This window comes from Phycodurus eques, chromosome 9 (genome assembly GCF_024500275.1).
Source record: "Phycodurus eques isolate BA_2022a chromosome 9, UOR_Pequ_1.1, whole genome shotgun sequence".
Classification (NCBI taxonomy): domain Eukaryota; kingdom Metazoa; phylum Chordata; class Actinopteri; order Syngnathiformes; family Syngnathidae; genus Phycodurus; species Phycodurus eques.
Window position 1 is genome coordinate 4,422,584 of NC_084533.1, and position 27,268 is coordinate 4,449,851.

The 27,268-nt window shown below is 42.6% G+C and overlaps 1 protein-coding gene across 1 annotated transcript in view; it reads right to left on the minus strand.

Moving 5' to 3' along the window:
* fbxo38 (F-box protein 38) overlaps positions 1–26,836 on the minus strand; it is a 68,856-nt gene extending 42,020 nt beyond the window's left edge. The window contains 9 exon segments of the mRNA XM_061685696.1: positions 866–996; positions 1,215–1,308; positions 1,779–2,054; positions 12,797–12,962; positions 14,630–14,656; positions 14,658–14,794; positions 20,443–20,576; positions 25,047–25,271; positions 26,701–26,836. Of these exon segments, the coding sequence (XP_061541680.1) occupies positions 866–996; positions 1,215–1,308; positions 1,779–2,054; positions 12,797–12,962; positions 14,630–14,656; positions 14,658–14,794; positions 20,443–20,576; positions 25,047–25,216 (1,135 nt within the window). The 5' untranslated portion in view covers positions 25,217–25,271; positions 26,701–26,836.
* Between the last annotated feature and the right edge of the window lie 432 nt (positions 26,837–27,268).

Below are 27,268 nucleotides of genomic sequence, written 5' to 3' on the forward strand. Positions count from 1 at the left end.
TCTATCACATAAAATCTCAACAAGTACATTTAAGTTTGTGAATGTAAGATCACAAAGTGTGAAGTACTTTTTCGAGGCAGGGTAACAGTGTTATCAGCATTAGCTTCAGATAATGTCACGATAATGTCCGGGTTGTCGAGGTGGGGATTATTCATGTTTAGGCGATGTCATGGGCCACATCGTTACACTCATCTAGGAGATCACAAAAGAACCCAGAATGACATTGAAAGAAAAGAAGGCCTCACTGGCCTTTTTCAAGAGGCCCATTCGACCTGGTGTCAAAATAACACAGTATTTCATAAAAATAACATGAATCTACCAGTCAAACGCAATGATCTAGGCCTGCTTTGCTTTGCTCATTAATGGAACAATTAATTCTGCTACTATAAAATCCTACAGATGAACGTCCGGCAATCAGTTCTTGCCCTCAGGTTAGAGCGCTCGTGGGTTATGCAGCAGGACGACGACCAACATAGTCGCCACTAACCTGTTAATAAAGTACTTTATGTGTTGCGTGCCAATGTATTCTTACGCAGCGCGCCGTTTGTAACATCAAAATGTCATATGTTGTTACCCTTGTAAACAGATGACCCCCTGTATAGATAACTATTTCCACTCACATTTACACCCATGGACAATTTAGAGTCTTCAATATTTGTGGAATGTGGGAGGAAGCCTGAGTACCCAGAGAAAACCCAGACAAGCACAGGGAGAACATGCAAGATCCACACAGGAGACCCTGAGCCAAGATTCAATACGGTACATCTCGACCGTGTGGCAGACATGCCTTTGACATACAATAAAATAAAATTATATCCACATTAATTTCTCAGAATGGAGATTACATTAGAAAGTATGAACTAACATTGGAGCAGGAACTCATCCACGTATCCAAGATGAAGAGTATCAAACTGAGGAAACTCTAGTTCAGCCATCTTGAGAGCTGAGAACACTCCATCTTTAGTCAGTGATGGCTGGATACGTAGCTCATGAAGTCTGTTAAAACACATTGCGGGATTGGGAATGCAGTGACTGGTGTTAAGTCATACATTTTTCAGTTCAGAAATGATGTTTCACAGACGACTGTATTTGCAAACCAGATAAATAAATATCACAGGCTTGTTCAAAACTGAACACGGGCTGTACTCAAGATGGAGCTGAAGATGTGTACAGTACTGACAAGTGTTTATTCTGTTAGGTGTGTGAGTAAGGACCTGCGAGCAGCAGTGATGACAAGGTAACCCAAGTCCACTTCCAGGGCATTTTTACAGGCTCCAAACACAATGGTGTGAAGGTTCCGAAATCCTCCTGCAAGAACACATCAGAATCAGCTTTGTTGTCCAAGTACTGTCAGAACAAAAACAGCATATTTTTTTCTTCACCTGGTGTTACTGCATTACCCAACAAATGGTGCATACATAATACCATTAATGTTATCAGCAACTACACAAGACCACTTGTACAATATACTGATGTCCAATACTACGTCATACTGAGAGCTATTCTTAACATCTTTGACTCTCTCATGTTACTGAGGTAACAAAAGATATTAAATATGAGTCCAGGTATGATGCAGCACAGTTATCCACCACTGCAAGCTACAACAATAATAATAAACATTTTGTTACATTAATACCTACTTAAAAGAGTCAACCAATTCTTTGACTGGATATCATTATATTGTAAGTTGTGGATGTTTGGTGAATATTTATCAACTCTATGTTTTCCTTTTAAGACTTCAGTGGTTATGTTGTGTGCGTGGAAAACATTTTCCTCACCTGATCTCCAGCTGTCCTCCACCACATGTTGGATGAGCCCTCCAAGGAAGGGAACTCTCACCAACTCCAGCTGCTCGAGATTTCGGGCTGAAGCTAAACCAGTAACCAGTGGAACATATTTGAGGGAGTTGGTTGGACCTGCACAGTTCCGCATGACAAAGGATCTCAGGCTCACACAGAGGAACTCTTTAAATGGCTGAGGTTTGGTGAGACGGACCCACTTTAGGTAAAGGTGGCGCAGCATGGACACACAAGGGATCTCTGGGACATTTACACCTATAACAACCAAAGAAAAAAACAAAGTAAATACACCAGTACAAAACAAAAAATGCCGCTACAGAATATTTTAACAGTACTGATGGAGCAACACTCTATGGTTGTTGCTTGACGTGTACTCAAAGGAATTAACAATACTAACGCTCATAGAGGAGGTTGTTTTTTTAGGCCTGTCTCTTGTTGGTAATGTTGTGTGCGGGTGTGTATGTGCGTGTTTGTGGGCGTGCGCTTATGTGTGCGCGCGCGCGCTTGTGTGCTTGTGTGTGCGTGTGTGTGTGTGCACGCGTGTGTGCGTACGCACGCGCGCTTTTGTGTTTGTGTGTGTGCGTATTCAGCGAATTTTGGGGGCAGACGGTATATCTGTTTCCAGTCAACGAAAAGAAAAAGACATGAGGACCAAAAACGCAGGTTCTCATAAGGGAACGCAGTGTTGATATGGCACTGTGGCATTTCAAAGATTCTATTTATCACCATGTATGCTCGCTGAGTCAACACAAACATTTTGGAAAGAGTCAACTGTGATACACAAGCTAAACACCATCATTATATAGTGGAAGGACAAAGTATGTGAACTTTTTGGGATTTCTTACAACCCGAATTCCAATGAAGTTGGGACGTTGTGTTATAAAAATAAAATAAGAATACAATGATTTGCAAATCATGTTCAACCTGTATTTAACTGAATACACGACAAAGACAAGCTATTTAATGTTCAAACTGATAAACTATTTAGCAAATAATCATTAACTTAGAATTTTATGGCTGCAACACGTTCCAAAAAAAGCTGGGACAGGTGGCAAAAATGACTGTCAAAGTTGAGGAATGCTCATCAAACACCTGTTTGGAACATCCCACAGGTGAACAAGCTAATAGGGAACAGGTGGGTGCCATGATTGGGTATAAAAGGAGCTTCCCTGAATTGCTCAGTCATTCACAAGCGAAGATGGGGCGAGGTTCACCTCTTTGTGAACTAGTGCATGAGAAAATAGTCAAACAGTTTAAGGACAATGTTCCTCAACGTACAATTGCAAGGAATTCAGGAATTTCATCATCTACGGTCCATATCATCATCAAAAGGTTCAGAGAATCTGGAGAAATCACTGCATGCAAGCGGCAAGGACGAAAACCAACATTGAATGCCCGTGACCTTCGATCCCTCAGGCGGCACTGCATCTAAAACCGACATCAATGTGTAAAGGATATCACCACAGGGGCTCAGGAACACTTCAGAAAACCAATGTCAGTAAATACAGTTTGGCGCTACATCCGTAAGTGCAACTTGAAACTCTACTATGCAAAGCAAAAGCCAGTTATTAACAACACCCAGAAACGCCGCCGGCTTCTCTGGGCCCCAGCTCATCTAAGATGGACTGATGCAAAGTGGAAAAGTGTTCTGTGGTCCGACGAGTCCACATTTCAAATTGTTTTGGAAAATTGTGGACATCGTGTACTCCGGGCCAAAGAGGAAAAGAACCATCCGGACTGTTATGGATGTTCAAAAGCCATCATTTGTGATGGTATGGGACTGTGTTAGTGCCAATGGCATTGACAACTTACACATCTGTGAAGGCACCATGAATGCTGAAAGGTACATACAGGTTTTGGAGAAACATAAAACATATGCTGCCATCCAAGCAACGTCTTTTTCATGGACACCCCTGCTTTTTTCAGCAAGACAATGCCAAACCACATTCTGCATGTGTTACAACAGAGTGGCTTCGTAGTAGTGCGGGTACTAGACTGGCCTGCCTGCAGTCCAGACCTGTCTCCCATTGAAAATGTGTGGCGCATTATGAAGCGTAAAATACGACAACGGAGACCCTGGACTGTTGAACAGCTGAAGCTGCACATCAAACATGAATGGGAAAGAATTCCACCTACAAAGCTTCAACAATTAGTGTCCTCAGTTCCCAAACATTTATTGAATGTTATTAAAAGGTGATGTAACACAGTGGTAAACATGACCCTCTCCCAGCTTTTTTGGAACGTGTTACAGCCATAAAATTCTAATTTAATGATTATTTGCTAAAAACAATCAAGTTTATCAGTTTGAACATTAAATGTCTTTGTAGTGTATTCAATTAAATATAGATTGAACATGATTTGCAAATCACTGTATTCTGTTTTTATTTATGTTTAACAACGTCCCAACTTAATTGAAAATTGAGTTGTATATTTCTGCATAATTTGCTCATAAAATGTGGTCTGCTCTTTATCTAAAATCACAATAACAAACAAAAAGACTAAACTAATACCACACAAACAATTCCGTTTTCATATTTTCCATTGAAAACAACAGAAACATTCACAGGACAGAGAGGAGATAGTAAGTGAACCTCTAGGCTATGGATTCTACAACAGTTAATCAGAGTCAGGTGTGAGCCAACCTGGAGTCCAATAAATGAGCCAAGATTGGAGGTGTGGATTCAAGCTGTTTAGGCTACTAGAAAACACACACCAGATTACAACTGTCTCCTGTCAAGAAGCATTGTTTGATGTGTGCCATGCCTGGTTCAAAAGAGCTTTCAGAAGATCTACAATTAAGAGTTGTTGACCTGTATGAAGCTGGGAAAGGTTACAAAAGCATTTCTAAAAGTCTTGATGCTCATCAGTTCATGGTTAGACAAATTGTCTATAAATGGAGAAAGTTCAGCACTGTTGCTTCTCTTCCAAGGAGTTGCCATCCTTTAAAGATGACTGCAAGAGCACAGCGCAGAATGCTCAATAGGGTAAAAGAGAACTCTAGAGTGTCAGCTGATGATTTACGGCCTTTTCATACTGCACTCTCTCAGGATGAAAGGTCTGCATGGCAAAGTGCAAAAACAACGGCCGCTTGGTGCGACCAATGTGGACGATGTCCATATTTGGAAGTACTGACGTAGCAGTCTACAAGGAAGTCGGGAGGCTTTCCCCGCTGAGTGGACCACAACTCGGCAATATGCATTTGGCATAGTTGTGAAAGAAAGCCCTAACTTTTCTTATTTTAAGGAGGAGGAGGTGATGCAGCAGCGGAATGGTGAAAACTGGTTAGCACATTCGCCTCACAGTTCTGATGACCCGGGTTCAAATCTGGCCTCGTCTGTTTGGAGTTTGCATGTTCTCCCCATGCCTGCATGGGTTTTCTCTGGGTACTCCGGTTTCCTCCCACATCCCCAAAACATGCGTGGTAGGTTAATTGAAGGCTCTAAATTGCCTGTAGGTGTGAATGTGAGTGCGAACAGTAGTTTATGTGTGTCCTGTGATTGTCCAGTTCAGGGGGTACCCCGTCTCTCACCCGAAGATAGCTGGGATAGGTTCCAGCATACCCGTAACCCTAGTAAGGATAAGCGGTGTAGAAAATGGATGGATGGAGGTGATGCAGCAGGGAAAAAAAACTGAAAAAAGGAAATGATTGTATCAGTCCGCCAGCCCCTCTCTTATTGGAGGAGCTTTCTGCCGTTGACGAAAAAGAAATTTTTTCTATTTTAGGGCGCGTTACGTCAGCCGCCCTCTGCTCTTGCCGCGGCATTCCGTGCTGCTGCCCCCTCAGTACATACGCAATGAATGGTGAAGTCGGCAGCGGCTTGCGTGTTGCCAAGTGCAGTGTGAAAAGGCCTTTACAGAAATCAGTGGCACATGCCAACATATCTGTTGACAAATCTAGCATATATTAGACATTAAACAAGATTAATGTGGTCCACCAAATAAATCAAATCAAAACCCAACTGTGAAGTAAGGTGGAGGGAGCATCATGGTATGGGTGTGCTTTTCTTCCTCAGTGCCTGGACAGCTTGCTATCATCAATGGAAAAAAATATTAATGAAGTATCAAGATATTTTGCAAAAAACTTGAGGCCATCGGTCCAACAGTTGACGCTCAAAAGAGGATGGGTGATCCAAAACACAGAAGCAAATCAACAACACAATAGCTTCAGAAAAATAAATGTGTTCTGGAACGGCCCAGCGGCACGGTGGGCGACTGGTTAGAGCGTCAGCCTCACAGTTCTGAGGACCCGGGTTCAATCCCCGGTCCCGCCTGTGTGGAGTTTGCATGTTCTCCCCGTGTCTGCGTGGGTTTTCTCCGGGCACTCCGGTTTCCTCCCACATCCCAAAAACATGCATTAATTGGAGACTCTAAATTGCCCATAGGTGTGAATGTGAGTGCGAATGGTTGTTTGTTTGTGTGTGCCCTGCGATTGGCTGGCAACCAGTTCAGGGTGTACCCCGCCTCCTGCCCAATGACAGCTGGGAAAGGCTTCAGCACGCCCGCGACCCTTGTGAGGAGAAGCGGCTAAGAAAATGGATGAATAGATGGATGGAGCGGCCCAGTCAAAGTCCTGACCTCAACCCGATTGAGATGCTGTGGTATGACTTCAAGAGAGCTATTCACAGCAGACATCCCAAGAATCTTGCTGAACTACAACAGTTTTGATCTTGATCGTTGTGCACGTGATCTGATCTGCAACTAAAGGAAACGTAAAATGGAGGTTATCACTGTCGAAGGAGGGTCAACCTGTTATTAAATCCAAGGATTAACTTACTTTTTCCTCCCTGTCCTGTTTGCATGTTATTTTCCATAAAAATATGTGAAAATATAATTGTTTGTGTGGTATTAGTTTAAACAGACTTTTTATTCTTGTGATTTAGATTAAGATCAGACTACATTTTATGACCAATTTATGCAGAAATTTAAGAAATTCCAAAAGGGTTCACACTCTCTTTCCTCCGCTGTACCTTAGTAGCGTGGTCAAGTGATTCCCAGGACAAAATGCATTCAAGTACTACAATAAAATGAATGTGTATTTGTTTGTGCATACGAAAAAAGAAGCACAAAACTAATGTACATTTTACAGCATGCTAGATTATTGCTCCTATTGCTCGATGCCTTATATAGATACCTAATACCTAGAATGTGCACATTAGGACAAATGTGATGTCACTAAAGCCCTAAGCTTTCCAAAATAGTCAACTGAGCAAAAAGAGCAGCTACCGTATATCACATTTGCATAGGGAACATTTTGCACACAATGCTGCTGTTATGGAGTCAGGAGAGGGTGATCTGTTGCCATTTAAGCAACAACCAGATGATGACAGATGAAGGGAAGTGACTTCATCATGCACTGTGCCAACTATCAAGGTCTTTTTACAAAAAAGGTCTTGTGGCGACATATGGTCAGTTGTGGGTTTAAATAACCTGTAGAGCAAAAATGAATATGTAAATTTGACAGACAAGGATCTTCTTAAGATCACTGCCAAATTTGAATGACAATAATCATAATAAATTTAAAAAATAAAATCGGTATGCTTGTAAAATGAGGCTTCAAAATCTTTAAAAATCAAGTTGTGACCGCTCTCAAATACTGTGGGCATGTCCGCTGAATATGCTGAATTCAGCCCTGCTCAACTGTTAACGGTCAATCAAATACCACTACTGCAGACAACACTTCATAAAAGCACTACAAAAACGATTTTAGCTTACGCGATGTAAGATCACGTTAGGAGGTTCATCCTCAAAACTGAATAGTTACTGTAATCATAAATAAGCAGACAAGCCAACTTACAATCATTGGTGGGGAAATGTGATTGCCAACAGGTCGTCAACTACATCATTGGGCAGTCAGGTTCTTAAATTAGTGGGGGAGGGGCAGCTCATGCCAGATGCCCAAGTGGGTGACTGGGTGCTGTTTTAGTCATGCCCACCCCCTCCCTCCAGAAAAAAATACATAAAAGTAAATCAGGAAAAATAATTGGAAAGAAAAAATGTCTAACGCTATATTCTCAGACCTGCAGAAACCAAATTCTCTGGTCCAGACATGCAAACACCAAAGGCATGAAAAAGGTCACCAAGAAAAAAAAAAACAAAAGGCCCCCGTAGAGACTTTTTTAAATTTTAACATAAATTAATGTAAGACTCTGAAGAGTACAATAAGGCAAAATACATTTATTTACACCGCTCAAGTACATGTTGATGTACAAATTTAAGATAAAAATTTAATTTGCCTAACTTCTTTGTTCTGTCCTCCAACTTGAGCCAGGCCCATCTCCACCTGCACCTGATGCTTGCTTCAAGCTGTGCCACATAAATAGCATCCTCCTCTTTAAGGACTCTCATTCTGGAAAATAATTTATTAAAATCATTGTCTGTTTCACTTAATTTTTCACTATTACCAACTTCAAAGGCTAATCGCAAATGGATCCTCCAGGAAAATATTAAGTACAATATTTTTCTGGTTTGATTGGGCATTTTTTAATTTGAAGTTAGTTAATTCTGTGGTGTGACATAATCCCTAACATCACTCCATTGCTTAATACATTTAACATTAACATCCGAAAACTAATTAGATAATTGTAGGTGCATTTCCTAATTAATACTAGGTGTACTAGCGGATCAGCTCTTGTCGTTGATGTTGCATGTGCTTCGCGGTTCCGTTGGGACCACAACCAGGGCCACGACCCGCAGCACCTCAGCGTGAAAATACAAAAGACCAGTGCAACAAATATGACACTTGCTGATCTGATGAGCAAAAATGTTGCTTAAATGTAAGAGTACCAATAGAGGATGTCCGCTCCAGAGGTGGGTACAGTAGTCTAATATTGTACTCAAGTAAGAGTACTGTTACTTGACAATAATGTGACTCAACGAAAAGTAGTCCTCCAAAAAATTAGTTGAGTAAGAGTAAAAAGTACCCAGTGAAATAATTACAAGTACGGAGTAAATATGTAGTAACCTCTGATTTTTTTTTAACCACAGCATGAACATCATCCATCCATCCATCCATCCATCCATTTTCTGAGCCGCTTCTCCTCACTAGGGTCGCGGGCGTGCTGGAACCTATCCCAGCTATCATCGGGCAGGAGGCGGGGTACACCCTGAACTGGTTGGCAGCCAATCGCAGGGAACATACAAACTAACAACCATTCGCACTCACAGTCACACCTACGGGCAATTTAGAGTTGTCAATTAACCTACCACGCATGTTTTTTGGGATGTGGGATGAAACCAGAGTGCCCGGAGAAAACCCACGCAGGCACGGGGAGAAAATGCAAACTCCACACAGGCGGGGCCAGGGATTGAACCACAGCATGAACATCAATAAAATAAAAATAACAAAATAAAATGTCAAAGTGCAAATTCTGATACTGTGTGTGTGTGTGTGTATGCACAGCCAAAACTACAACATCTGCAATTTACTGCTAGGTGTTTTCTCAAGTTATAAGTGGGCTGAAATAGCCACATTTGGGTAGACAGTGCCAGACAAATACTACAATACATGAAACCTTTGTGTTCGTCTAAATGTAAACACGAGTAGCGCGCCGTTGCTTTCATGGTAACGACGACCTTCCCAACATGATGGCCACTTAGGCACGATGACCAGCCGGGCTGGCTTATCTAGTGTTAATACTTATGCCAGAGAAGCCCAACAGAAGACGTGAGGTCATGTGACTTTGTGTCGTTTGATTGGTGTACTAGACTTAAACGTCACCAGCACTTAAATTGGATTGGAGCAAACAGCACCCAATGCGGAAGTCGAAGTCGTAGTCTCGTGCGCGAAACAGTTGATAAATAAGCAATAATTGATGAATAAAAGTAGAGAACAACATTTAGATCATTGTAACGGAGTAAAAGTACAGTTACTTCTTAACAGCAGAAGCGGAGGAAGTGTTTTCTCTGGTCTCGTCAACTCCTGTGACTTATCCAAAGCAGGTCCCGAGTGCACAGGCGGAACCTCAGGCCGATGTGCTCACATATTAGTCCGCTGCGGAGTAATATTCAGAAATTACATCTGTGTGTAGATGGTGGATGTGTGGAATGGATCTAGCTGCCAGCGTTCAAGGAGTACGAAACAGCCTATGACGACAGTGACAGACAACCCCCCACCCAGGAAAAACTTAGCGGATCTGTACGATTCACGTAAATGGCCTATTTTGAGTTCAAAACGGTGAATTTCGCCAAAAGGCGACTGATTTGCATGTATGCTGGCTTGATGAAACCAAAATATAACTTTTTGGCCTGAATTGCTATGCTACGTCATATTTGGAGAAGAAGAGGCACTGCTCATCACCTGGCTAACACCATCCCTACTGTTAAGCATTGTGGTGGAACCATCATGCTGTGTGGCTGTTTTTCTCCTGCAGGAACTGGGCGACTAGTCCACACAGAGGGTAAGATGACAGCTGCAAAATATAGAGAACTACTTCAAGAGAACTTGCTCCAGAGTGCTCTGGAACTCAGACTAGGGCGTTGATTCTTCTTCCAACATGACAATGACACAAAGCACACAGCCAAGACAACAAGGAGTGGCTTCAGGAGCACCCTGTGGATGTCTTTGAGTGGCCCAGCCAGAGCCCGGACTTGAATTCAATCGAACATCTCTTGAAAGACCTAAAAATGACTGCCCACCGACACTGCCCATCGAACTGGGTGACCTTGAAAGGATCTGCAGAGAGGAATGGGAGAAAAGGCCCCAAAACAGGTGTGCCAAGCTCGTACAGACAAACCCAAGAAGACTTTAGGCTGTGATTGCTGCCAAAGGTGCTTCAACAAAATATTAAGCCGAGGCTGTGAATACTTATGTACCTATTATGTTTAAATGTTTACATTTTCAGTAAATTTGCTCAACTGTCTGAAAATGTTTTTACTTTGTCAATATGGGATATTTTACGCAGACTTTTTTTTTTTTAATAAAAGAAAACTACTCAAATCAGCTTTAGAATAAGTCTGTAAAATAGCAAAATGTGGAAAAAGTCAAGGGGTGTGAATACTTTCTGGTGCCACTGTATGTAACAGTTTACACTTCTTGCTGCTGTCGACCCCACCTGGGGTTCTATCGTAAACTGCCACCACATCATGCATTGGGAGATGAGTGCGCTGACCGCTGAGCTAAAAACCTATGCCAAGGTCTCTCAATATACAATGGGTACGCAAAGAATTCAGACCCCCTTAAATTTTACACTCCTTTATTGCAGCCACTTGCTAAAATCATTTAAGGTCATTAAAAAGAAAAACTGAAATATCAGACAGCCATATGTATTCAGACCCTTTGCTGTGACACTCATATTTAACTTGGGTGCTGTCCATTTCTTCAGATCATCCTTGAGATGGTTCTAGACTTTCATGGCGTCCAGCTGTGTTTGATTATGCTGATTGGACTTGATTAAGAAAGCCACACCCCTGTCTATAAAAGACCTTACAGCTCACAGTGCATGTCAGAGCAAATAAGAATCATGAGGTCAAAGGAACTGCCTGATGAGCTAAGTGCGGCAAGGCACAGATCTGGCCAAGGTTACAAAAATAATTTATGCTGCACTTAAGGTGCCTAAGAGCACAGTGGCCTCCCTAATCCTTACATAGGCTTCATGGCAGAGCCTGCATGGAGTTTGCTAAAAAAAACAACTGAAGGACTCCAAGATGGTGAGAAATAAGATTCTCTGTTCTGATGAGATCAAGATAGAACTTCTAAGCAGTATGTGTGGAGAAAGCCAGGCACTGCTGTCCAATACAGTCCCAACAGTGAAGCATGGTGGTGGCAGCATCATGCTGTGGGGATGTTTTTAAGCTGCAGGGACAGGACTAATGGTTGCAATCGAAGGAAAGATGGATGCAGCCAAGTACAGGGATATTCTGGACGAAACCCTCCAGAGTGCTCAGGACCTCTGACTGGGCCAAAGGTTCAGCTTCCAACAAGACAATGACCCTAAGCACACAGCTAAAATAAAGGAGTGGCTTCATAACAACTCAGTGATTGTTCTTGAATGGCCTAGCCAGAGCCCTGACTTAAACCCAATTGAGCATCTCTGGAGAAACCTGAAAATGGCTGCCCACCAATGTTCACCATCCAAACTGACAGAACTGGAGAACATCTGCAAGGAGAAATGGCAGAGCATCCCAAAATCCAGGTGTGAAAAACTTGTTCCATAATTCCCAAAAAGACTCATGGCTGTATTAGCTCAAAAGGGTGCTTCTACTAAATACTGAGCAAAGAGTCTGAATACTTATGGCTGTGTAATATTTCAGTCTTTCTTTTTTAATAAATCTGCAAAAATCTTAACAATTCAATTTTTTTCTGTCAATATGGGGTGCTGTGTGTACATTAATGAGGGGAAAAAATGAACTTAAATGATTTTAGCAAATGGCTGAAATATAACAAATAGTGAAACATTTAAGGGGGTCTGAATACTTTCCGTACCCACTGTACATCCACAAAGCTATCTTGCTACTGTTACACATGTAGGGCCAATGCCTTCCCACATTAGTACGCAACTTTGGAGTGTCATCAGTGCCATGAATCCTGACTAGGGATGGGAATCGAGAACCGGTGCCAAAGTTAACGATTCCTTGGAATTGTTTGCTGAATTTCCAAACGGTTATCGATTCTAGTAGGGGAGAAGGATGTAATCGCACACCTTATGCAGTTCACACCACTTGTGGACCAGCTAACATTCATCGGAAGGCTTCGCCTGCAAGTGGTATTAATAGGCTATATCATGCTAACCATTCTCAGGGTACCAGATTGCCACCAAAAGCAGCAGTAATTAAATGATAAAACCAACACCAATTTAACGATACACTACTAAAACGATGTCGTTATTAACTCTTAGAAATAGAAATCGCTTAACAGATTTCCAAAGAAAATTGAGGAGAGGTGGGGCATGGGTGACAGAAAAAAACAGAGGGCCTGCCTGTCTAGTGTATTATAGCATTTTCAGTCATTTTGGCAAACTTTACTGTTTTACTCAAACATTGTCGTGGAACACCATACTCACCCACAAGGTGAAGCGTCTGGATTTTTGCAGTAACGGGGATGATTAGCTTATTCTCAGCAGGAATTGGGAACGCCCCATTACGATTGCGGAACTTCCCAAGTATGTGAACCTGTGGCATGTAGTTCCAAATGGCTTCCACCAGTTCAAGGTGGGATGTCTCAACACCCTGAAATACAGTTAAACATAACACCTTTATTTTTAAAATTTAGAACAGTACAACTTTTGTACCCATACAGTCAGGTCCATAAATATTGGGAAGTCAACACAATTCTCATCTGCTTGGCTCTAAAACCACCATAGTGGATTTGAAATGAAACAAACAAGATGTGCTTTAACTGCAGACTTTCAGCTTCAATCAGGTGAACGGTGTAGGAATTACAACAGCTTGTTGTGCAGCTTATATATGCCTCCCACTTTTTAAAATGACAAAAAGTAATGGGACAAATTAACACTCATAAATCAAAATTACACCTTTTAATACTTTGCTGCATATCCTTTGCAGTCAATTACACCCTTAAGTCTGGAACGCAGACATTACCAGACACTCGACTGCATCCCTGGTGATGCTCTACCAGGCCTCTACTGCAACTGTCTTCAGTTCTTGCTTGTTCTTGGGGCATTTTCCTTCGATTTTTGTCCTCAGCAAGTGAAATGCATGCTCATTCGGATTCAGGTCAGGAGATTGAGTTTGGCCATTGCATAACATTACACTTCTTTGCCTTAAAAAACTCTTTAGTTTTGCAGTCACAGAATGCTTTGGGTTACTGTCTATCTGCACTGTGAAGCGTCGTCCAATGAGCTGTGAAGCATTTGGCTGAGTATGAGCAGATATTGCCAGAAACAAATTCATCTTGATGCTTTTTTCAGCAGTCAAATCATCAATAAATACAAGGGACTATCTTTGTTGTCGGCATCAGCGACGCTTATGTGGTGTGTCAGGAAGGTTCCAGGACTGGTGTCACAAAAGATACATTTCGTATCCAAACCACAACCTAGTAATCCCCCTGGAGTCCAACACACTTTCCCAGCCTTCTCTGACATGCCTTCATGCACTCCTGAAAGCAACTCCTTCGGCGTCACAGTCATCTGGATGTTGTCCACGTCTTGAAAACGGGTCCATTGTTGATGCCCTTGATCTTTGGAGAGAGGGAAAAAAAGGAGCCAGGTAGGATAAGTAGGACGGTTGCTCCAGCACGGGAATATTCTTCTTGGCCATGTACTGTCAGATGCTCAGGGCATTGTGAGCATGTGTATTGTCATGATAAAACAGCCACGAGTTGACCTGGGCCAACTTTTCTTGCAAACTGTTTACAAAGCTAACGCGGCATTATCTGTTTGTAAACGTGCTGGTTGATCGTTTGGCCCACATTGAAGGGAAAACGTAGTTTGGGTTTGAAATATAGCGTTTGTGACACCAGTCCTGGGAGTTTTCTGACACTTACACGGTGAGGAACAATTGAAATGCTGTATTTTGGAGGTCATCTTTTTCCATTTGTGGAAACCCCTATGGGTTGGGCTCAAAATGCTGCGTAGGACATGCCAAGACACATGTTCACAATACATCCTCTATGGCTAATAATGACTGGGTGAATGGCCGTAGAATTACAGCCAATTTGCTCTAACCCAAAGACAGACAATGGGAGATGTTTTTCCACTGATTTTAATCAAAACTTATTGACATGAATATGTCCTGCCCTTAAGATTCATTTCGAACTTTAGTAATTATATTTCAAAATTCCAAAAGGAAATTTTACCCGATCAGTTTATGCAAATTAGAGCTTGGCACTGCCTCCAGAAGTAGGGGTCAGTCACAGTCATACACTGTATACTGACCAGAAGACTGGGACATGCTTGTAGTGCCTTCCACGACACCGGGTATACTGAACGCCTCATAACCTCGGACTCGTCTCCTCTCGAGGTATCGGGGGTGGAGGCCATATAGCTGCTCCAAGTCAGGCATCTTTTTCAAAAGGAGCAAGAAGCTGCTATCTGTAAAACCTGAAGCAGAAAACACAATAAAATTAATCTAAATCTTTTCTCAAGCTGCTTGTCTGTTTAGTAATACCTACTGAATTTTACAAGAGGACAACTAACAAAGGATTCTGGATGAACAGTTTGAAATATCAGGCCCATTAAAGTTTCATTTGTTGGAAATTTTTTTGGTTTAATGAGTTCATGTCCGGCGGCACGGTGAAGACTGGTTAGCACATCCGCCTCACAGTTCTGAGGACCAGGGTTCAAATCCCAGTTGCACACTGATTGAGGAGTATCTGTAACATTTGCACAACCAACATTGTCCCAGATGATCGCACTACTCGTCACTTTAAACCGCATACACTCCTTGAAGTCTCAGCGCCCTTTGCACAATGGTCATTGCACCGGACTATTGCAATATTAGTCGTTCGAACTGCTCTAAGTGCTAGAGGACTCTGCATCTTTTTGCACAATTGTTTTTTGTCAATGTCTTTATGTCCCCAAAGTGTTCTGTAAATTGACTGTCTGTTGTACTAGAGCGGCTCCAACTACCGGAGACAAATTCCTTGTGTGTTTTGGACATACTTGGCAAATAAAGATTATTCTGATTCTGATTCAGATTTAGCGGAAACATTAATTAATGAATATTGGGTTAGTGCCACACACATTGCCTTTTAGTTCATAGGTCTATTGACAATGGTTATAAAAAAAACTCGAGTCAAATGTAATGTAAAAAAAAAAAACTCGAGTCAAATGTTCATTTTAGTCCATGCTGCGGGTTGCTAAGAAAATGGATGTTCATAATTTGGATACTCTTTATTTAAACCATGCAAACCTTTTTGACCCAGCCCCATAAAAGAATCGGAATCGAGAATAGTTTGGAATCGGAATCGAACAAAGGAATCGGAACCAGAATCGCTCAAATTCAAACGATGCCCAACCCTAGTTATTAATAAACAATGTTTTTTTGGTTCATTTTGTAATTTGATTATTGCTCAACATTTTAGGGATGTTTTGTTTTGTGCACAATTGCAGAAAGCACAAGGCTACAGCTAAGAAAGGCCAGGGAAGGTTGGCTTTGTTGAGTTTGAGTGAAAACTCTGCAAGAAAATGTAACACTTCTTTTGATTTGTTACCTACCAGATTTCTTGTTGAAGTAAGCAATTATATTTTTATTGAAATTTCCTTTAAGTTATTATGAAGTGTTTGACACTACAGTTTACATTAATTTATTGGTAGTAATTTAAGTTGGCGATTGTAATTTTTTATTGAATTTATGTTATTCAGTGTTTGTTTAAACTCAACATTAATTTCTAACCATCCATTTTCTGAACCGATTCTCCTCACTAGGGTCGTGGCGTGCTGGAGCCTATCCCAGCTATCATCGGGCAGGAGGCGGGGTACACCCTGCCAGCCAATCGCAGGGCACATTCAATTGTTGAAATTTTGTACAACTTTATGAAAAAAGAAAAACTGAAATATCACACAGCCATAAGTATTCAGATCCTTTCCTCAGTATATCGTAGAAGCACCCTTTTGAGATAATACAGCGATGAGTCTCCTTGCAGATCCTCTCCAGTTCTGTCAGGTTGGATGGTGAACGTCGGTGGACAGCCATTTTCAGGTCTTTCCAGAGATGCTCAATTGGGTTTAAGTCGGGACTCTGGCTGGGCTATTCAAGAACAGTCACGGAGTTGTTCTTAAGCCACTCCTTCGTTATTTTACCTGTGTGCTTAGGGTCATTGTCTTGTTGGAAGGTGAACCTTCGGCCCAGTCCGAGGTCCTGAGCACTCTGGAAAAGTTTTTTTGTCGAGGATATCCATGTACTTGGCCGCATTCATCTTTCCTTCGATTGTGCACCAGATGTTTTTATTTATAACCTTGGCCAGATTTGTGCCTTGCCACAATTCTGTCTCTGAGCTCTTCAGTTCCTTTGACCTCATGATTCTCATTTGCTCTGACATGCACTGTGAGGTATAAGGTCTTATATAGACAGGTGTGTGGGTTTCCTAATCAATTCCAAGCAGTATAATCAAACACAGCTGGACTCCAATGAAGGTGAAGAACCATCTCAAGGATGATTAGAAGTTAAAAAAAGTTAAATATGAGTGTCACAGCAAATGGTCTGAATACTTATGGCTGTGATATTTCAGTTTTTCTTTTTCAATCAACTTTTTTTAATGAACGGATTTTAGCAAATGGCTTCAATATAACATCCGTGCCATCCATTTTCTGAGCCGCTTGTCCTCACTAGGGTCACGGGCGTGCTGGAGCCTATCGCTGGACTACAATGAAGGTGTAGAACCATGTTAAGAATTATCAGAAGAAAAGGACAGCACCCGAGTTAAATGTATGAGTGTTATAGCAGAGGGTCTGAATACTTATGGCGGTGTGATATTTCAGTTTGATTTTTTCAATCAACTTTTTCAATTCACTTAAATGATTTCAGCAAATGGGGGCAATATAACAAAGAGTGAAAAATTAAAGGGGGTCTGAATAGTTTCCGTACCCACTGTATCTCAGTTCAAGGAGGAGTTCAAGGTTTTTCTTTTTACTCAATCTGCACCCCTCCTTGAGCTGTCACCTTATCGTGGTGGAGGGGTTTGTGTGTCCCAATGATCCTAGGAGCTAAGTTGTCTGGGGGTTTAAGCCCCTGGCAAACAGGTCCTAGGTGAGGCACCAGACAAAGCACAGCTCCAAATACCCCTATGATGAAAACAGAGGAAAACGTTTTCCCTCGCCCGGACGCGGGTCACCGGGGTCCCACTTTGGAGCCAGGCCTGGAGGTGGGGCTCGAAGGCAAGCGCCTGGTGGGTAGGCCTGCACCCATGGGGTGTCTGAAAGGGTAACATAGGTCTCCCTTCCCATGGGCTCACCACCTGTGGGAGGGGCCATCGGGGTCGGTGCAATGTGAGCTGGGCGGTGGCCGAAGGCAGGGAACTTGGCAAGCCGATCCCCGGCTACAGAAGCTGGCTATAGGGACGTGGAATGTCACCTCTCTGGAAGGGAAGGAGCCCGAGCAGGTGTGTGAGTTTGAGAAGTTCCGACTAGATATAGTCGGGCTCACCTCCACACACGGCTTGGGCTCTGGTACCAGTCCCCGTAAGAGGGGTTGGACTCTCTTCCAATCTGGAGTTGCCCATGGTGAGAGGTGGCAAGCAGGTGTGGGTACACTTATTGCCCCCCGGCTCGGCGCATGTACATTGGGGTTCACCCCGGTGGACGAGATGGTAGCCTCCCTCCACCTTCGGGTGGGGATACGGGTCTTGACTGTTTTTTGTGCTGATGCACCAAACAGCAGTTCAGAGTACCCACGCTTTTTGGAGTCCTTAGAGGGGGTGCTGGTGCCCCCCTGTCAGAACCCAAGCGGTTTTCTGTTATTGTACTTCTGTGCTCATCACAGATTATCCATAACGAACACCATGCTCAAGCAGAAGGGTCTCCACATGTGCACCTGGCACCAGGACACCATTGGTCGCAGTTTGATGATCGACTTTGTGGTCATGTCATCGGACTTGCGGCCACATGTCTTGGACACTCTGGTGAAGAGAGGGGCGGACTTGTCAACTGATCACCACCTGGTGGTGAGTTGGCTCCAATGGTGGGGGAAGATGCAGGTCCGACCTGGCAGGCCCAAACGTATTGTGAGGGTCTACGGGGAACGTCTGGCAGAATCCCCTGTCAAAAGGAGTTTCAACTCCCACATCCAGCAGAACTTCACCCACATCCCGGGGGTGGTGGGGGACATTGAGTCCCGAGTGGACCATGTTCCGCGCCTCCATTGCTGAGGCGGCCAACCAGAGCTGTGGCCGTAAGGTGGTCGGTGCCTGACGTGGCGGCAATTCCCGAACCCGTTGGTGGACACCAGCGGTGAGGGATGCCGTCAAGCTGAAGGAGGAGTCCTATCGGGTCTTTTTGGCTTGTGGGACTCTTGAGGCAGCTGATGGCCAAGCGGAATGCAGCTTTGGTGGTCGCTGAGGCAAAAACTCAGGCATGGGAGGAGTTCGGTGAGGCCGTAGAGAAAGGACTTCGAGAAAATTCTGGTCCACCATCCGGCATCTCAGGAGGGGGAAGCAGTGCACCATCAACACTGTGTATAGTGGGGATGGGGCACTGCTGACGGGACGTTGTGAGTCGGTGGGGAGAATACTTCAAAGACTTCCTCAATTCGAACAACACGCCTTCCTGGCCGTGGAACAGTGGACCAGCTCTACACCCACAGCAAGGTCCTCGAGGGTGCATGGGAGTTCGCCCAACCAGTCTACATGTGTTTTGGGGAATTGGAGAAGGCGTTCAACCGTGTCCCTCAGGGAGTCCTGTGGGGGTGCTTCGGGAGTATGGGGTACCAAACCCCCTGATACGGGCTTTTCGGTCCCTGTATGCCCAGTGTCACAGTTGTGGTCCGCATTGCCGGCAGTAAGACCGACTCGTTTCCGGTGAGGGTTGGACTCCGCCAAGGTTGCCCTTTGTCACCGATTCTGTTCATAATTTTTAAGGAAATAAGTCATAGGCGCAGGCGAGGCGTAGAGGGGGTCCGGTTTGGTGTCCTCAGTATCGCATCTCTTCTTTTTGCAGATGATGTGGTTCTGTTGGCTTCATCAAGCCGTGATCTCCAACTCTCACTGGAGCGGTTCGCAGCAGTGTGTGAAGCGGCTGGGGTGAAAATCAGCACCTCCAAATCTGAGACCATGATCCTCAGTCTGAAAAAGGTGGCGTGCCCTCTCCAGGTCGGGGATGAGATCCTGCCCCAAGTGGAGGAGTTCAAATATCTTGTGGTCTTGTTCATGAGTGAGGACGGATGAAATTGAACGGGAGCTCGACAGGGAGATGCACCATCTCCAGTGATGCAGACTTTGTATCGGCCCGTTGTGGTGAAGAAGGAGCAAAACCGCAAGGTGAAGGTCTCAATTTACCGGTCGATCTACGTTCCTACCCTCACCTCTGGTCACAAGCTGTGGGTCGTGACTGAAAGAACAAGATCCCGGATACAAGCGGCCGTAATAAGCCACTCTCTCTCCCTTAGAGATCGGGTGAGAAGCTTGGTCGTCCACGAGTGGCTCAGAGTAGAGCCACTGCTCCTCCACATTGAGAGGAACCAGATGAGGTGGATCAGGCATCTGATTAGGATGCCTTATGGATGCCTCCCTGGTGAGATGTTCCAGGTATGTCCCACCGGGAGGAGACCCCAGGGACGACCCAGGACACGCTGGAGAGACTCTGTCTCCCGGCTGACCCGAGAATGCCTCGGGATCCCCGCTGAAGAGCTGGATGAAGTGGCGAGGGAGAGGGAAGTCTGGACTTCCCTGCTAATGCTACTGCCCCCACGACCCAACCTTGGATAAACGGAAGAAATTGATGGATGAATAAATCTGCAAAAATTTCAAGAATTACGTTTTTTTACTGTCAATATGAGGTGCTGTGTGTACATTGATAAAAAAATTAACTTTAATGAGTTTAGCAAATGGCTGCAATATAACAAAGAGTGAACAATTTAACGGGGTCTAAATACTTTCCGTACCCACTGTACTTCTTCCTCAGCCACCCACTGGATAATAGAAATAATAGAAATCAAATGATGAATCTTTGTTGTCAATAGCTGTTAAAAAATCTCAACAGTCAGTTTTACCATTCCAATGAACATCCCTTTTATGACTTCGCTTGGAGGGGCTTACCTGAGGGCATATATTCCCACCAGTGACCAGCACAAAGATCCACTACTTTGATCACTCGTAAGTAGAGGGTGACAGCTTCTCTGAGCTTTCTGGACAGACACTCCATGCATATGATGTCCTTCATTGGAAGGTACCTAGAAAATAAGGCATGTCTTTCAAATTCATGGCAATGCTTGAGAAGGGTCCCAATTACAAACACTGCATAACCAAACCTAAAACGGCTGATCATTAGGCTCATCAGCCATCATTAATGATTTTCACTAAGTTTCATTTGTTAAATGCTACAAGCTCGTCTACACCTCCATTTTTCTGTTGTTTCTAAAGGTTGCAGGCTTCTGTAAGAGGATTAGTAAATAGGATTCTTTGGTGTTTGACATTTCAAGCCTGTTTTTTTTAATATAATGTGCACGGTAGCCGACTGGTTCGAGCATCTGCCTCACAGTTCTGAGGACCGGGGTTCAATCCATGGCCCCGCCTGTGTGGAGTTTGCATGTTCTCCCCGTGCCTGCGTGGGTTTTCTCCGGGCACTCCGGTTTCCACCCACATCCCAAAATCATGCATGGTAGGTTAATTGAAGTCTCTAAATTGCCCCTAGGTGTGAAAGTGAGTGCGAATGGTTGTTTGTTTATGTGCGCCCTGCGATTGGCTAGCAATCAGTTCAGGGTGTACCCCGCCTCCTGCCCGATGATGGCTGGGATAGGCTCCATCGCTCCCCTTGTGGGGATAAGCGGCTCAGAAAATGGATGGCTGGATGGAATGTGCGTACATTGTTAGGATTGATCTAGTACAGGAGCATCTTGACTTGTCAGGCACATTTGTCAATTATCTCAAGAAAAAAGTAAGTGAAAATGTCTGCAGCCGTATCTCTTATTTGCGCCACTATATTAGATATGTTTTTTTCAGGGCCGATACCCATTATTAGTGGTCAAGGAGGGAAATAACCGATAATTAGAGGCGATATACAATCCCCTCCAAAAGTATTGAAACAGCAAGGTAAATTCCTTTGTTTTTGTTGTATACTGAAGACATTTGGGTTTCAAATCAAAAGATGCATATGAGCCAAAAGTTCCGAATTCCATCTTTCATTTCATAGTATTTACATTGAGATGTGTTAAACCATACATGTCAAACTCGGGCCCGGGGGCCAAATTTGGCCCACGATGTAATTATATTTGGCCCACAAGACCATATCAAATGTGTATTAGAGCTGGCCGGCCAGTATATAGCACATGCGCCACTAATATTGCAAATCCCAGAATACTTTGCTAGTGTGTTGGCCCATCAGTCTAGATGAGCGAGAGCCCCTTCCCTTTCTGTTGCAGATGTTAGCAACTATGCTACCAGTCTCCTCGAGCAAATTTACACTTCCACTTCCCAAAAATAGGCCAAACGGAAGATGGAAAACGGTTAACTTCCAAGACAGGTGGGAGGCAGATTGTTTGTTCACTAAAGTAAAGTGTTTGTCGTGTGCGGAGCAACGTGGCTGTAACAAAGAATATAACATATTTGAAATTTTTTTTAATGGCCTATTTCGGCAGGGACTGTTAATAGTTTGAAGTTAGGATTTTTATTGAAGAATATTCTTATTTTTTGGGGTTGCTTTGTTGTTGGCCTTTGAAAAAAGATCCATCCATCCATTTTCTGAGCCGCTTATCATCACAGGGGTTGCAGGAGTGCGCTCAAGCCTATCCCAGCTATCATCGGGCAGGAGGCGGGGTACACCCTGAACTGGTTGCCAGCAAATCGCAGTGCACACATAAACAAGCAACCATACACACTCACATTCACACCTGGGGGAAATTTAGAGACTTCAATTAACCTACCATGCATGTTTTTTGGGATGTGGGAGGAAACCGGAGTGCCCGGAGAAAACCCACGCAGGTACAGGGAGAACATGCAAACTACACACAGGCGGGGCCAGGGATTGAACCCCTGTCCTCAGACTGTGAGGTAGCACGCTCTAACCAGTCGTCCACCATGCCACCCTTTAAAAAATATTTACATAAAAAAGAAAGGTAGTTGGAGATAGATAAAAGAAGACAGAAGAATTCATGTTATCTATTTAAATACAAAACAACAACCAAATACCACTGATGTCTTTTATCGCAAATTTCATTTCTCGTGTTTATAATATTAAAGTTTGTTTATTTCAGAATCAGTGCTTAAGCAAAATATAGTTTGTTGTCATATGATAAACTTTAACACTACATTTCTGGAGAGAAGGGAAATATGCACATCGCAGTGATTTTTCATTAAATATTGAGTTTTGCCCGCGACGTCCCAATTTTTTATTTTGGCCCACCGTGAATTTGAGTTTGAATTTGACTCCCCTGTGTTAAACAACTCAGGACAGAGCACCTTTTGTTTGTACCCACCCACTTTTCAAGTGAGCAAAAGTATTGGAACAGCCGTAAGTCAATTAAGTTAAAGTGAATAACATTGAATATTTGGTGACATAACCCTTACTTGCAATAACTGCATCAAGCCTGCGACCCATTGACTTCACCATACTGTTGCATTTGAAATGCTTTTCCAGGCCTTTACTGCAGCCTCTTTCAGTTCTTGTTTGTTTCTGGGGGTTTCTCCCTTCAGTCTCCTCATCAGGAGGTAAAATGCGTGCTCTATTGGGTTAAGTTCTGGTGATTGGCTTGGCCAGTCGAAGACCTACCACTTTTTCCCCTGACGAAGTCCTTCGTTGTGCTTGCAGCGTACTTTGAGTCATTGTCTTGTTGCATGATGAAGCTTCTCCCAATTAGTTTGGATGCGTTTTTCTTTAAATTACCAGACAAAATGGTTTACCAACCTCCAACAGGGCAGGGGTGAAGGTATCACAATCCACTCTTCAAAGAAGACTTCGAGAGAAGAAATATAGAGGCCGTATCACAAGATGCAAACCACTCATCAGCAAAAAGAATCGGAAGGCCAAATTATATTTTGCAAAGTACAGAGATGAGCGACATACGTCTTGGAACCAAGTTTGATGGACTGATGAGTCCAAGATTAACCTCTAACAAAGTGATGTAAAGGCCAATGTATGGAGAAAGAAAGGATCTGCTTATGATCCAAAACACAGAAGCTCATCTGTGAAGCATGGTGTTGGAAATGTCATGACTTGGGTTTGCATGGCTACTGCTGGAACGGGTTCACTAGTCTTTATTGATGATGTAACTCATGATGGTAGCAGCAGAATGAATTCTACAACACCATTTTGTCTGGCAATTTGCAGAAAAATCATCCAAACGAATCGGGACAAGCTTCAACATGCAACAAGACAATGACCCAAAACACACTGCCAACACAACAAAGGACTTCATCAGGGGGGAAAAGTGGAAGGTCTTCGACTGGCCAAGTCAATCACCGGACCGTAACCCAACAGAGCAGGCATTTTATCTCCTGGGGAGGAGACTGAAGGGAGAAACTCCCAGAAAAAAAACATTTACAGAAAGAGGCTGCAGAAAAAGGCCTAGAAAAGCATTTCAAATGAAGAATGCAACAGTTTGGTCAATGGGTCGCAGGCTCGATGCACTTTTAGTAAGTAAGGGTTATGCCACCAAATATTAAATATTATTCACTTTAAGTTAATTTAATTATTTCTGTTCCAATACTTTTGCTCACTTGAAAAGTGAGGTGGGTTTAAACAAAAAGGGGCTCTCCCCTGAGTTGTTTAACACACCTAGATGTAAATACCATAAAATGAAAGCTGGAATTCAGAACTTTTGTCTCATATTCATCTTTTGACCTGAAACCCAAATGTCTTCAGTAGACAACAAAAACAAAGGAATTAACCGTTGCCGTTCAAATACCTTTGGAGGGGACTGTATTTATTTGCAGTAAAATGGAAAATCTTGTTGCCAAAATTTTGGATAATACAAACTCCGACACTTTAGTTGCGCGGATTAAAGCAACATTTGAAGAGAATTGTGCAAATTATGACACAAGCATGAAAGTTGGTACAATTGCTCTCCAGAGACTTTCTGTCCGTGGGACCACTTGAAAATCCAAGATGGCAGCCATTTTTTTCGAGATGGCTGCCAAATGACCCTCCAAAATCCCATTTTCTATATTATTGTGTGTACTTTTTCTAATATGATTTACATTGGTGACCAAAGCTACTTAGTTAACGTTTTTTTCTTATCTTAAATGATAGAGATTTGATTTAAAATTCTAAGAAAAAATGTAGGGAACGTCCAGGCTCAGCAGCATGTCTTAAAAAGTTAAATGAAAACTTAAACAAATAAACAGTTCCATAAAGTTTTCCACAGTAAATAAAGTTTTCCAAAATTTCAATATAACTGAAATCTTTCTGTTTGAAGTTCAAACAAAAACAAAAAGTGCAGGGAGTTGCCAGGGTCAGCAGAATCTCTTACAAAGATAACTGAATTTGAAGTAAATAGTTCCCTGTAATTTGCCCATTTTAAATTGATCCCTTATTGGCTGTCTGATTTGTAGAAAAGGCTGATGCAGATATGCGTAAAAAAAACGAATATCGGCGGCAATAATCAGCCAGGTCGATAATCGGTCTATCCCTGCCCTTTATAATGCAGCAGTCAGGAATATACAAAATACGACAATAACTGTACAGTGTAAGTGACCAGGAAGCCTACCTGAATATATGACAGAGAACTTCATGGGACAGTTCATTGATGTAGTCCTTCGGCTCAATGGGCCTCAAAGGAATGCCCCCTCCACTGCTGCTGGCCCCCAAAGTTTGGAGTTTAGAGGCCTTTCTCCTTGGACCCATTGCTTCAGTGTTACTGGTAAGTCTCAAAGGCATCAAATTTCCTCCCTTCCACAGCCTGGAGATTATTTTTCAGGCATCACTCCAAGTTCTAATTACCAAATCACAGAACAATAAAACGTGACACAGAGACAAAAGTACACTTGTTTTTTCCCTATTAAATAACATTTCAAAAAGTTATTAATTACGGTAAAACAGTTTCACAAAATGCACAACAAGAGTGGCCCTGTTACAACGCATGGATTGATACTGACGCGAGTTATAAATGCTAAAGAGAGATCGACTGCACATTTCCAGTTCCTAGGTGTAACGCCTGGTGTCCAATATTTACATCCATACAGTGTATATTGTTTTTGTTGCCACAAGGATTAACACGGAAGCATTTACAGTTCAATTGGCAATGTTCTCTTTGCAAAGGCCCTTTCAAGGAAAAAATATTAACACTGGTGAGGGATTAAAATCATAAAAAGAAGAACCTCTAAAAACATATACAGTACGTTTCTTCACCTTTATTTATCCGGGTAAGGAGAATGAGAACAGATTGTCATTAGCAATTTGGTGAACTCATTCAATACAGTAATACTGTATTGTACATCTTATGTTGGCAATTCACACAAGAGTTCCCTGTCCAGCAGAGTTTCATGTTATCGTGTTCATATTCCAATAATTTGTTTAACTGATGGTTAAAAAAAATACTAATCATAAAATATTCATTATTATATGGGTGGGGAAAAAACATTCCTTCGTATTTTCCTGATCAAAAATAAATACCAAAGCAATATTTAGTTAGTTAGAAACTACTGTTGAGTTGAAGATTCTCTCATTGTTGTTTACATCTTCATTTTGTCTGCACACATGATTCTGCTAATTTGTCCGTCTTTTCATTATCTTCACAATACTTTTAGGGCGTATTTCAAGTCATGGAATGGGGTTGGCTCCCTTTGTTGAGTTCAAATATCACCAAGTCACAGCAACAACACATTTTATATGGAGCTGGTTTAAAACTGTGCTTCTTTTACGTTGCTACATTGTTGTAATAATGTCTAAATAGTCTCAGGAATAAGTTCTGCGATCTGTCTCAAATCGACATAAACGTATAGTTTCTGCAAATATATGTAAACAGCACACAATAGCAGCTTGACGGAGGTGTGGAGCCGTTTCGCCAATGTTTTACGGATGACGGATGAAGTGGGATACCGAAACCAAACGTAAACACATGTTCAAGCATAGCTGAGGTGTGCCTCAAACATCAAGTCTTGCTAGCTGAACCGACAAAGGACACTACATTAGACGCACACAGCATTTAAAGATCCAGTTATAACGCGGGGAACAAAAGTAAACGGAGAATGTCCCTGTTTTCAATAACTGTCAGGGTAATTCAAGTTATCTGTCTATCAAAATCAACCTTGGTCTTTGTCAAAGCTAGCTTACGAGTTAGCATACCCACAGCTCAAATTGTACACACAAGCAAAAGCAGCTTGGCTCACCGGTGTCACGTTTGCATTATTTGGATGACATACCTGTTTTATTGCTATCCATCGCACGATTGTATTGCTGTTCAGTCATCGCGTGAGCATATCAGAGATGATCGTATCACTGGCTGATCGAGAGCAAGCCCAACTTAACTTCCCATGCGACTGTGGAGTGGACGGTTGTCATTTCCTGGATCTGGATCACTTGGGACCCATCACGCCCCTCCCCCCTTGTACGTAATTACATACTATACAGCGCTAAAGGGTCATTTTCATATAATTTGATCAATCAAGGTAAATACATGGCCCACTGAAATTCCTTTTGAAAATCTATACATTTTACTGATACGGGTATTTGAATTATTGGTAGTTGCTATCATTAAAAAGGTAAGGAAAAACATGTTCTTAAAGTAATATTTTGACACTTGTAATGCCAAAATGTCTTTGTCGTTATGTGTCCCAAATGAAATTTCATGATTTTGCAACATATTTTCTGAAGATCCTAATTACATTTTTAATATACGATTTTTCTCCGACTGCTTTTCCATGTAAACTAACACAAAAGCATTGTAGTGTCTTCAGAGTTCCTTTTTTTACGGGGGTTCTTTTACAAATG